This window comes from Malurus melanocephalus, unplaced genomic scaffold (assembly GCF_030028575.1).
Source record: "Malurus melanocephalus ecotype Western Australia unplaced genomic scaffold, MMel_1.1 scaffold_266, whole genome shotgun sequence".
NCBI lineage: Eukaryota > Metazoa > Chordata > Aves > Passeriformes > Maluridae > Malurus > Malurus melanocephalus.
In genome coordinates this window covers 777,141-789,864 of record NW_026623498.1, presented here as the reverse complement: position 1 = coordinate 789,864, position 12,724 = coordinate 777,141, and the positions used below count along the sequence as shown (strand labels likewise).

General features: G+C 50.1%; 1 protein-coding gene across 1 annotated transcript in view; it reads left to right on the top strand.

Annotated features, from left to right (window-relative positions):
- The first annotated feature begins 5,932 nt into the window (after positions 1-5,932).
- The window catches only part of CA6 (carbonic anhydrase 6), a 10,042-nt gene continuing 3,250 nt past the window's right edge, over positions 5,933-12,724 (top strand). Inside the window, exons 1-7 of the mRNA XM_057375993.1 lie at positions 5,933-6,245; positions 7,303-7,394; positions 8,302-8,487; positions 10,013-10,161; positions 10,824-10,919; positions 11,308-11,374; positions 11,861-12,135. Coding sequence (XP_057231976.1) covers positions 6,205-6,245; positions 7,303-7,394; positions 8,302-8,487; positions 10,013-10,161; positions 10,824-10,919; positions 11,308-11,374; positions 11,861-12,135 — 906 coding nt within the window. The 5' untranslated portion in view covers positions 5,933-6,204. The remainder of the gene's footprint in view (positions 6,246-7,302; positions 7,395-8,301; positions 8,488-10,012; positions 10,162-10,823; positions 10,920-11,307; positions 11,375-11,860; positions 12,136-12,724) is intronic.

Here is a 12,724-nt window from a genome sequence, read left to right as displayed (position 1 = left end):
AGTGCCCCATCCCTGCGATTGATTTCTGCTCTTCGTTGACCCTGCAGGTCCTGCTGTTTGTAACAACATTCATKGAAAGGTAATGGCAGAGTGGGATTAATGCTCTTTCTGGGTAGCTGTTAATTTGTGGAGTGGCTGTTGGAGATGTTTTCTTCCAGGCGTTCAGAACCTGCTCTGATTTTACATCCTCCTTTCTCACTGTTCCCCCATTCTGTGCTGTGCCTTTCTCTCACATCTTCACTCTGCCATGGCACCATGGCCTTCAGGCACAGGAATGGTGAAATGGCTGCAGGTGACACCTCATGGCTTTCCTCATGTTCTTAACGTCATTATCCTGTCTGCTGGCAGGGTTTAGGGCAGGACTGGTTATTATTCAATATTCCATGGACACGGGGCTGTGTGCAGCTGTCAGGGTGTGCTGTGGGTCCATCCTCAGCCTTTGTGGAGCTCTGTAGGACACTCAGGGTGTTTGTTACTGCCCTAAATCCTACACATCCAATGCTCCATCCATGGCCAGGGCATGGGGAGTGGTTATTTGGAAGGGAACCAAAGCACAAATCAGGGTGCTGATAACAAAGGGTACATTTCCCAGAGGGATGATCTGATTTGTAGTGACACTGAAAGCTTCTAAACCAGCTGGATATCAATTTTCAGGAGCTGTGGATCCAAAGGCCATAGCTGCTGGTTGCAACCAYGCTGAAACCATGCAGTAATCCTTTCTGGAGAGGCCAGAGTGCATGTCCTGCACTGCCTTGTACAGGTTTTGGGGCTCCTTGCTGAGCAGAACCTTCCCCTTGTCTTTGAAATGTAATCTACTATAAAGGAGAAAGCAAGTTAGGAGCTGGTTAGCCATTAAAAATTGTATTTGGTGTTTAGGGCTGGGGTTTCTTGAATAATCTGAAAAAAAAAGGAGTAGCCCAATAACTCATTTGTTTTCTTAATGAGTGCARAATAACTATGTAAAGCACGAGAGTTATCAAGCAGGATTCTCTTGCCACRGAACAGGTATGACACAGACAGCAGGATTTAGATTTCCTTCATGTTTCCTTGCATTAAAAATCAACTTGATTCTCATGGGAACCGCTTTTAGCTGCTCAGAGTGTGGTGGTGATGAGCTCCTGGGAGGGGAGGGACTGTGAGCACTTTGCTGCTGCTGGAGGTCCCTGCAATGACCTTGCCTGCAGGAAAAAAAAAACCACTGCAGAGCTGAGCAAGCAAACACTGGGGCACTGATGGCCTCAGGAAAGCAGGGATGGGTTTCTTGGKCACTGACACTGGATGGATCTGTCCCCAGTGTGGATCCCTGAATGCTGGGRTCTCACTGGAGGCTGCTTTTCCAATCCAAAGGAGCAGGATGTCCAGATTGGCATCAAAGACATGCCTGGAAAACCCATCAGGGCTGGTTYTCTGCATGGGCTGGAAAGGAGCTTTCAGGTGGCATCTCCTTTTAGTCACATTTCTCCAATTCCACCACTGCATTTCTTAATCCAAATCCACATTTGTGTTGCCTTCCCTACCTTCCACCTACCAGCAGCATCCTCTGATGTTTTCAGATCTCTGCAGAAGCTTTTTGCTCAGGCCAGGCCTTTGATGAAGGATCTCTTCCAAAGCAGCTCTGGCCCTGCTGGGATCTCTCATACATTATTCCCCCTCTTTTCCCATGGACTCCTTTTTTTTTGGGAAGACAAGCACAACCCATCCCTGAGGTGTGGCCTCTTCATCAGGTGCTGAATGAGCTGCCCCTTCCTCATCCCTTCTCTCTCATCCGCTGCTCTCCTCTGCAGGGTGAAGATCCTGCACTCTGCTCCTCCAGCCTGCTCTCCACATCCCTGGAGAGCTCAGTGCCACTCTTTGGGAGAGCTCAGGGAGTGCTGTCCCCCTGTCCTGTGCACCTTTGTGACCACTGCAGTGGTGTGTCCTGCTGAGCTGCGCAGGGGTTAATGAACGGGTGCTGACACAGCTTTTGGAAGATGAAAAGTGCCGTGGAAAGGCTCTGTTATTGTTCCCGTGCATGAAGAGGTCTGTAGCAGACCCAACCGTGTATTGTGTTTGGCCACTGGATGTCACAGCTGCTCAACACACAATGCAGCAGAAAGCAGAAAGGAAAAGTGCTTACCCAGCAWTGGGCAGCAGCAGTTTCCAGAGCCTTGCCTTGTTCTGTGCCCTGCCTTTGTTTGTGAAGGGGCTTGGGGTCTTCTCCGTGTTTGTGCACTGACAGAGTGCATTTTCAGGAGATGGAGCAGCATCCTGCCTGTCCTTACCCTGGGAGATCAGGAGCAGAGGGAACATTTGTCAGGGGAGCAGTGCAGCCCCCCATAAATCCCAAACAGTGCTGAGAGTGTGAGCAGGTACTGGCTCTGCTGCCAAGCTCCTTTCCCACTGGGTTATTCCTCCTCTCCCCCACTTTGAGCACAGCACAGAGCCCTGGGATGATGGAAACAATTCTCCTGGGATGATGGAAACAATTCTCCAAGGTTCTCTTGGCACAGCTCCTTCCATCCCCACATTCCAGTGCTCCTCACACTCAGTGCAGTGACAGCTTTGGCCTCTCCCTTCCTAATCCTCCCTCCTCGCTTTGCTTTCTTCCAAAGTCTCCAGCAGAGACCCAGAACATGAAATCCCTTTCAGCAAAGTCTGYAGAGCAGCCCTAAGGAGACATTACAAGAGCTGTAATGGCATTTCCTGGAAATGAAAATGAAGAGGGATTATTTGCCCATGTTCTCTCCTTTTTTTATAGCATCACATTGTCCTTTTCTCCACCTTGGGGAAATGCAGTGAAAGGCTGTTCCTGGCCATGGTGCAGTGAGGTGAGARCCACACCAGAAGTGATGTGAACATTAAAAAGGGAAAACTATTTTAAGATAATCCAAGGGTTACAGCTATAACTAAGAGTAATTGGCTGAAACTGAGCAAAGGAAAATTTAGGTTGACAACGAACTGCAGGTAGCTAATGCTGAGATCTGTTAGACCGTGAAATGGAATTCGCAGAGGAAACCTCTCTGCTTTCAAATGGGCAAATCCTGCCTTTAGGAGCRCTGGTGTAGATCTCTGGTGTCTGTCTCTGACTGCCTCAAAACCCATTTCTACCACAAAGCTTGAGTGGAATCCATAAAGGTGTCTGAATTTATATCAGAACAAGGTAAGGTGACCCTGCCCATGGCACAGGGYTGGACTARATCTTCTTYAAGGTCCYTTCCAAACCAAACCATTCTSTGATTCTATGATTAAATTTAGTCAAATACATCAAAATATTATATAAGATGAAGGAGGTCTAAAGAGATTGTATGAACTGGAGAAATGAATTCCAGCTCTTTTCTACCCCTGTGATCTTTGTATGTCCTTGAAAACCAGGGGCAAAAAGAGAAAGGAAAAAAAAGTGTGGGCAAAAATTCAAAGAAAAGAGGCCCAGTTTCGGAAATAAGATGTAGAAACATTACAGGAATTGTTGAATAAAAGAATCTGGTGCTTCAATCCGCACAGCTATTGTCAGCTTTCCTCATGGGTCTGGTTGATCTTTGTGTTTCACAAAGCCTGTGCAGGCTCTGGGTACTTTCACTCCTCCAGCCCAGCCTAAGCAGACACAGCTCTGTTTGAAGAGGCTTTAGACTGGCTCAGACAAACCTGGACAGCCCGATTGAAGGCACTCTGTCCATCTGASATCAAACAGCCTCTTCCTGGCCAAGTGTTTGCTGGGCTGGGCAGTGATGCAGCTCTCACTGCAACCCCGATGGATTTCCTGCTGATTCAGAGGGAAAGGAGTTAACCCTTTCAAGTTCTGGGTCAAAGGAGCACTGGTTTGAGGCAGCTACTTCAATGCCCTGTGGAGGTTTTAATGTGGCCACCAATACTGAGAATGTCAGACTTGAGCTGAGCCTTAGGCCAGCGAGCACAGAGAGAATAGCCTGGGAGAAGCAGGATTTAAAAGATGGCAAAGAGTCAGGAAAACTGCAGAGATAAAAGCAAAGTGCATGGAAGGCAATGATGTGGGATAAAAGGCTTATTTCCTACCGCAGTCTGGGCAGGAGGGGGAGGCTGAAATCTGTGTGAAAGTGCCCTGCCTTTGGGCAGAAATCACTCTGAGAATATTCACGGCTGACAAACACAACATCAGATTTCCTCAGGGGCTAAATCTGGGTGTGGAGATGAGCCCTGTCACAGCCCTCACCTGTGAACCCCCAGCTCACCCCAAACACGGTGCTGCTGTGCTGTCTGTGCTTCCCAGGCACTGCATCCCTGCTTCTCTCCAACAATTCCATCCAGGCAGCAGCAGAGCTGACCAAGACAAGCCTCAGGCCAGCCAGSTTCAATTCACATTCACATTCACAAAAAAAGGCCAGCCAGGTTCAATTCACATTCACCAAAAAACCCCCGAGACCCAGCAACCAGTGGTTGTTGTGTGCAATACTGAATTCAGAAGAACTTCCACAATATTCAGCTCATAGTTAGAAGCTCAATATCCAAATACATTTAAATGACTTAATTAGAATTATTTTTCTGTCCTAACCCCAAAATAAATCCCGACTTTGTTCCCTTACTAAATCCTTCCCACGGATTGCTGTGTCTTCATAGAATCACAGAATGATTTGGGTTAGAAAGGACTTTAGAGACAATAATGTAAGCACACAGAGATGTGGGGTTTGGATGTGCTGAGCACCCACAGCTCCTGCTGATATCAAGTGCAATGTCACAAATGTTACAAAAGCTCCATTAAAAATTAATTCCCTGCCATCTCCATTTTCCTGGCACCGAAACGACCCCAAATGGGCTGAATTTCAACCCCTTAGAGCAGACTGAGCTGATCAATAAAGCACTGGTGAGGGWGGCAGTTTGTCCCTGTGTGACATCCATTGGCACTCCAGTGACAAGAGAGGAGCTCAGTGCACAGGTGACCTCTGATGCTTGGCTCTTCCTCACACCCTCCCGTGCTGCTGGCTGCAATCCTGAAGTGCAAAGAGGTATAAACCCCCCAAAATTTCCCCCTCAGCTAATTTCAAAGCCTATTTACACAACTGGATACACAAGGATTAGGAAGTGCATTGCAGGGCATGTTTGCTTGGTTTAGTCCTTACACAGCTCAGTGCAGCCGTCAGAATCAATGATTTCTTCAGAGGAGAGGGGGGAAAAAAACCACTTTTGGTTCATCAGCTCAATATTCCAGCAGTTCCCAAAGATTAAATRTGCACTGCACCAACCAGCAACCCAGGAAAGGCCTTTTAATGGCAACAATTCACTTGCAAAGAGTAAGGTTTTGAGTAAAATACCTGCTGCTGTYCTTCAGCACACAAACCTGAGCTCCCATGCCACCTGCGTGGTTTGCATGGTTTTTTGGGAGCTCTTTCTGGGTCACCACATCTTTTTTTGGTGAGTTTAGAGGGCTTGGCYCTGCACAAGACAGACACTGGATTTGAGTTCTCTCGGGCATAGTAATGAGCAGGAACTGAGCAAACTGCCTGTGCTGCAGAATCTCAGGGCCTGTCCTGCCCAAACTGCCCCAAACTGCCACTCAAACTGTCCCTCAAACTGACACCCAAACTGCTGCAAACTGTCCCAAACTGCCCCAAACTGCCACTCAAACTATCACTCAAACTGCCCCAAACTGCCACCCAAACTGCCACTTAAACTGCCACCAACTGCCACTCAGACTGCCACTCAAACTGCCACTCAAACTGCCATTCAAATTGCCCCAAACTGCCACCCAAATTGTCACTCAAACTGCCCCAAACTGCCACTCAAATTGCCCCCCAAACTGCCACTCAAACTGTCCCTCAAACTGACACCCAAACTGCTGCAAACTGTCCCCCAAACTACCACTCAAACTACCCCAAACTGCCACTCAAACTACCACTCAAACTGCCACTCAAACTGCCAAAGTGCCCCAAACTGCCACCAAACTGCCCCAAACTGCCACTCAAACTGCTGCAAACTGTCCCAAACTGCCCCTCAAACTGCCACTCAAACTGCCCCAAACTGCCACACCACAGCCTCCCTGGGTCTGGCCTTGAGACCCTTCCATGCAGCTCAGTCCCCAGACTCACCTCAGTCCCTGCTGACTGACTGAAAATCCCCTCGKTCCTGAAAATAATTGCAAATTTTATCGCAAGTGGCAGGGGCACTGCGAGCAGAAGTGCTGAGGTTTCACTGCTCTGAGCTTTCTTGCCAAATGTTTCATATTGCTGCCCGGCCCCTGAAGCCAACAGCCAAGCCATGCTGCTTTTGTTGGAAACGTTGGTTCTTCTCCGTAGAAGGTAAAAAATTCCATTCCTGGGGAGATTTCTGCCCTGCTTTTGTTTTGAAACCATGGGTTTGGGAGCTGGGAGGAAGAAAGGGCTGCCAGCAGTGTGTCACTCCTGGAGGGAGCAGGGGTTATTCAAAGGGAATGGCATTTGCCTGGTGCCAGAATATAAAAAGGCAGGCAGGGAATCCATGGGCTGTTCCCTGTTCTTGCACTGGAACAGAGGGAATTATTTGCTTGGGACACATTTTTAAGGAAATCAAATGTCTGAAGAAAAACCAAAGTCCACAAGATCTTTTAGACACCTGTGACCTGCTAGTATAAATTCAAATTCCTGTATGTTTTTTTTGAAAAGCCATCAGAGTTTCAGTCGCTTGTATCTTTGAAGTTTAAACGGTTTTAAGAGCTCYGAATTTTTCAAAGGTTGCCAATCTCTCCCATTCAAACCGAGATCTTCAGTGATGAGGGAAGGTGTGCAAAGCCAAATGCTTTGCATGCTGAGGCTCCGGGGTGTGGGGTACCTGTAAACCCAACCTCAGGAGCCTCATTTTCAGAGCAGCTGAGTGTCTGCAGTTTKGATTTCCAGTAAAATTCTGAATTACTCTGCACTTTTGTAATCCAGTGCCCCGAATGCCTCCTGTCCTGGCTCCTTGCTCTGTGTGGAGGGGAGCGAGGTGGCTGTGTCGGGGCAGGTTTTGGGGTTGGACAGGGTTTGGGGTCTGGGCAAGTTTTGGGGTCTGGGCAGGTTTTGGGGTCTGGGCAGGGTTTGGGGTCTGGGCAGGGTTTGGGGTCTGGGCAGGGTTTGGGGTCTGGGCAGGGTTTGGGGTCTGGGCAGGGTTTGGGGTCTGGGCTGGGGTTGGGGTCAGGACAGGGTTGGGTTTTGGGCAGGATTGGGGTCTGGGCAGCGTTTGGGGTCTGGGCAGGTTTTGGGGTCTGGGCAGATTTGGGGTCTGGGCAGGGTTTGGGGTCTGGGCAGAGTTTGGGATCTGGGCAGGGTTTGGGGTCTGGGCAGGTTTGGGGTCAGGGCAGGTTTGGGGTCTGGGCTGAGGGGTTTTTGCGTGGCTCTGCAGGTCCGACACGGGGATGCTGCTGCTGACCCTCCTGCTCCGCCTGCTCCTGGCGCACCCCGGACACTCCCACCAAGTGCCCTGGACCTACAAAGGTACCACAAACGGGGCTGATTTGGGGTTCTGCTGCCAAACACTGCTCCCTTTTGAGCTGCAGAAACAGCTTGGCTGTCCCTCAGTGAGAGAWMACAGAGCAGCTGATTTATTGCACGTTATTGATGCCTCTGTGTCTTGAAAGTGAATCTCCTCAATGTCACCCCTTTTTCACTCTCTTGTATTATTGGGACGCATTGTCAGGGTTGGCAGCACAACGAGGTTCAAACAATGGGGGAAATCTTTAGAAAGTGGTGGAAGAAAAGCTGCCCTTTGGATGCTCCTGAAAGGAAAARCTTTACATACTGCCTGCTTCTTATTTTATTGTGCTATCCCAGGCAGTACAGAGCACTAATAAGTGAATACCTATTCAGRTATTTCTATATTTTTGTGAAATTTTATCTGAGTTTCATTTGTGGCAGGGCTGTTGCTTGCAGAGCTGACTGAAGCAAATGTTAATCCTTTTATGATCTTCAGTGGSCTAAGCTAAAACAAAGGATATTGCAGTTGCTCTCTGCCTAGTTAAAAATAGCAAATTGCTGTCAGTTCCTGATCCTAAGCTGAGCCTTCCTGCATATTGCCCTGATCCTATTCACTCACACTGGTTAAGAAGCCAATTGCACACCTTTGGCAGCTGGGGCCTGTTTAAATCCCCATTTCCATACAAACAGCGCTCCTCTTTCTGTTCTCCAGCCATCCTTACTCTGCTGCTGCAATGCAGCTTTCCTCCTTTGCAGCACYGCTGTCCTGCAGACACAATAATGTGCATTTTCACTCTGGGGAAAGCACAGCAAAACCCTTTATGGCTGCAGCTCCCGGTGTTCCAATAAATGAGCTGTGCAGTTGAGGAGARCTCCTGACTCCTGACTGACATTTCCCCATCCCCATCACCCCTTTGCTTCCCCGCAGGAGAAGGAGAGCTGGACGAGGAGCACTGGGCTCAGCATTTCCCAGACTGTGCTGGCAAGCAGCAATCCCCCATCGACATCCAGAGGAGGAAAGTGAAGTACAACCCTCTGCTGCTGCAGCTGGAGCTCAGTGGMTACGATGGGCCCTTGCAGGGGAACTTCACGATGACCAACAATGGCCACTCGGGTAAGCCTGGGGCTCTCAGGGGCACATTCTTTGGTTTAGCCAYGGAAATGCATTCACAGCAATGCCCTCTCCTTAAACTCACCTGGCTTGGCCATCTCACTGCGTTCTGCTCTCTTGGGTTTGCTCTTGTCCTCAATCACTCCAGAAATACAGAAATAAAGCAGACAAATAAAAGGCAGTTAGGTTTCTGCAAGGTATTTTCTCAGTTGGATTTGAAAAGGGAATAAAATGCAACTGGAGTATTCTGGATTGCTCCTGCAGCAGTGAGTGGTGTTTGGGCAACCCTGACTCCTCTCTGCATTCAGAAAAATGCATTTATTGGCCCTGAGCATTAATAAGAAGTGACAGGAATGGAAACCTTTGCACCCCAGGTGTGGCTGAATGTAGGTCACCCAAAGTGCAGCACAGAGGGGATCCCTCCCTCCCAGGCACAGGATTGGTGTTTTAGGGTCAGGAAGGGAAGCTGAAGCCCAGCACGTGTTGAAAGCCTGACCTTTGGTTACACAGTTTCAGGGCAAGGCTCATAATTTAGGAGATCCCAGATTCCCCTGCTGCAATCTGTAATTTATTGTCTCAATAATTCATCAGCTGGCACTGTCAGGATAATAGTTTTGGACTGCAGATGAGCTGTGAGAGGATTTTCTGAGAGGATGGAGAGGATGAGTGCTGGTGGGAAGGTGTTGGGAACACAAAGCTGGTGGCTCCCGAATCCCACACCTGTCTGTAACAAAGAGAGAAATCTGGTGGAGGGTGAGGCAGGAGTGATGAGGGACAAAGGAGGACAGTGGAGATTTGGGTTCTGAAAACTGAAACTCCTTTTGTGTGGCTGCACCAGGTCAGCGTTCAGCCTGTCAGCACTGCTGCCCTGCCTGCCTGGACATTAATTCCTGCAGGTTTAGCTTTTCTGGCCGCATGTGTGTATTTGCCCATTCTTTTGTTAACTTCCCAACAATGATTTTCTGATGCAGGGCAGTTTCCTAAAGCACAAAGACAAACGGGGGGCCATGTCTATTCACAGCTCCTGTGAGTCAGGCTGGGCTTTTCTACTGCCTTCAGTGAGATGGGASAGGGCAGCAGAATCTCCAGGGAAAACACTCAGCACATCTGAAAGGGCCAGGAGAGGGATTTATCAGCAGGGCTTTCCTTACAGGCTCTCAGAGCCAGCCCCAAATGTCTCACCCAAGAAACAAGAAACAATTTTCCCTGCAGACCATGCTAAATCACACCCGATAATGTCTGTTTGCAGTGGTGTGAGACACGCACAGAGCCTTGGCTTAACAAACCTTTTGGTATTTTTGTTTTGGTATTTTGGTATTTTTGTATTGATATTTTGGTGTTTTTGTATTGGAACCTTTCTTTTTGTTTTAAAGAGGGTTKGTAGCTCTGRAAATTTAAAATGCCATCCATGTGCRCATTTTYCTYCAGAAAAAGGAGGGGATTTCACCTGGTGAGGTGGTGGAAGTCAAACCCCTCATGATGGACGGGCATGGCTGCACCCACCGCTCTCTCCCATCCTGTTTTCCAGTYCAGATCGATTTGCCACCCACCATGAACATCTCCAGAGGGCTCCCAGGTCTCTACACTGCTGTCCAGATGCACCTGCACTGGGGAGGGCTGGACCTGGAGACCAGCGGCTCTGAGCACACCATCGATGGCATGAGATACTTCGCTGAGGTCCGTGTGGGCACAGGGGCTGTGGGAGGGAGCTCTGCACCCCAGAAAACCCACAGGGAGGGAGCTCTACACCCTATAGAACCCGCAGGGAGGGAGCTCTGCACCCCAGAAAACCCACAGGGAGGGAGCTCTACACCCTATAGAACCCGCAGGGAGGGAGCTCTGCACCCCCAGAGCTTTTGGGAGGGAGCTCTGCACCCCACAGAACCCACAGGAAGGGAGCTCTGCACCCCCAGAGCTTGTAAGAGGGAGCTCTGCACCCCACAGAACCCACAGGGAGGGAGCTCTGCACCCCACAGAGCCCAAGGAGGGAGCTCTGCACCCCCAGAGCTTTTGGGAAGGAGCTCTGCACCCCATAGAGTCTGTAGGGAGGGAGCTCTGGACCCCCCAGAACCTGCAGGCACCGGTGCAGGGGCAGGGGGGAACCAGGGCTCCCACAAGGGTGGGTGCTGGGTGCACTGGGAGGGATGAGCCTGATGGACCTGCCACAGAAATCTCCAAGAAAAGCCATGGCAGGGACACTCATCCTTCAGAGCTGGARCTGCTCCCCACAGCCCTCCCAGCCCCGTTAAAGCCCTTTGGGCTCTTTGTGAGCAGGAATTGGGGTGCTGGCTGTCCCTTTGACCCATCCCTTTTGCTGAGTGACCCCATCTCCCCCACAGCTGCACATTGTCCACTACAACTCTGCCCAGTACTCGTGCTTCGAGGAGGCCAAGGACAAGCCCCAGGGGCTGGCGGTGCTGGCCTTTCTCTACACGGTAGGTGGGACCCCAGGCTGCTGGGAGGGGTCCCATGGGTGCTCAAAGCTCCAGCAGACACAGGAGCATCAGCTGGGCTGTCCCTGCTGTACCTCAGCCAGGGGGAATATTTGATTCAGAGTGGTTAAAAGCAGTAAAAAATAATCCTGTTTGAGGTTCTACCCAAGCTGTCTGTGTACAAACCTGGCCATGCCTTGTACTGATCTCCATCAGGAGATCCCGATGGTGTTTGCTGTCTGTGTACAAACCTGGCCATGCCTCTCACTGGTCTCCATCAAGAGATCCCGATGGTGTTTGCTGCCTTTATCTCCCAATTAGCCCTGCAGGTGATTAGCAGTGAGGACAGGCAGCTCTGTCCCCTCTGACCCCAGCTCTGTGCTGTGTTTAGGATGGGCACTTTGAGAACACCTACTACAGCGAGTTCATCTCCAAGCTGGCCAGAATCAGGTTTGCAGGTAAGGCCTGGGAAYGCCTTTCTCTGTCCCTGACACTCCCCAGGCCTTTGTGGGAAGTGACCCTTTCCTGCTGCTTGGTGCCAGTGACATCCTGGGGACCCTCAGCCATGCCAGCCCAGCCCAGGGCTGTGGGGATGTGCTCAGGGTACCATGAACACATCCTGAAGGTCTGTGCAAAGCACTGCAGCACCAAATATCAGTTTCCTGCAGCCTGGCCACCCCCAGGGGCTGGCAGAGCCCTGGCAGCAGCTGCCCACCGTGCCAGGAGCCACATCCCCCTGTGACAAAGCACAGAGCCCCTGGAAGTGCCCTTCACTCCTCACCACCTCCAGCAGCTCCACCAAAGAAGCCCCAAAGGAGCTGTGGGCAGAGCGATTTTCCAGCCCTCTTTCCGTTAATTCCACAATTTTCCAGCCCCAGCTCTGAGAGCCCCTTCCTCCTCCCTGTTCCCATTAATTCCTGCTGTCACCCTCTGCTCCTCCCGAGGTCAATCCACCACGCTGAGTTCTCTGGACATCCAGGCCATGCTGCCCGAGAATCTGGGACAGTTCTACCGCTACCAGGGCTCGCTGACCACCCCGCCCTGCTCCGAGAGCGTCATCTGGACCATCTTCCACACCCCAATCGTCCTGTCACACACACAGGTCAGTGCTGCCCCTCTCCAGCTGCTCCTTCCTCCACACATTTCAKTTCCTGGCCTCCAGGGATCTCGGGACAGCCTGACAGAGGAGCTCTCAGGGTATTTCTCATGCAGAGCTTTGGGGATGGATCCCTGAGGAACTGGAATTTCGGTCTGGTGACTGATAACAAAACTCTCTGCTCACTTAAGCCCAGCCACCCTGAAGCACTGCAAAAAGGAAGAGACCTGTGAGAATTAACAAGGCAAAAACTACTGCAAGAGAGTCCCACTAAAAAAAAACAAACCCAAAAATGATCCATTCATGACATTAAAATAATAACAGAATAATTGGCAGATTTCAGAAGGTGTTCCAGGGTTTTTCCTTGTCTAGATTTAGATTGAAAGTAATGTTTCTAAGTTAACAGATAATAAAAAACTCATCAGAAACGTTTTCTTCCAGGACARGAACAAAATAAAACTTGTGGGTGAGGGAGGTGAGGGTTAGGGTTTAGAGTTTAGGGTTAGGGTCAAGGTTACGGTTAAGGTTTAGGGTTTAGGGGTAGTGTTAGGGTTTAGGGTAAGGGTCAGGGATTAGGGGTAGTGTTAGGGTTTAGGGTTAGGGTCAGGGATTAGGGGTAGTGTTAGGGTTTAGGGTTAGGGTCAGGGATTAGGGGTAGTGTTAGGGTTTAGGGTTAGCTTTTAGGGTTAGAGTTAAGCTGCAGTAGTTGGGG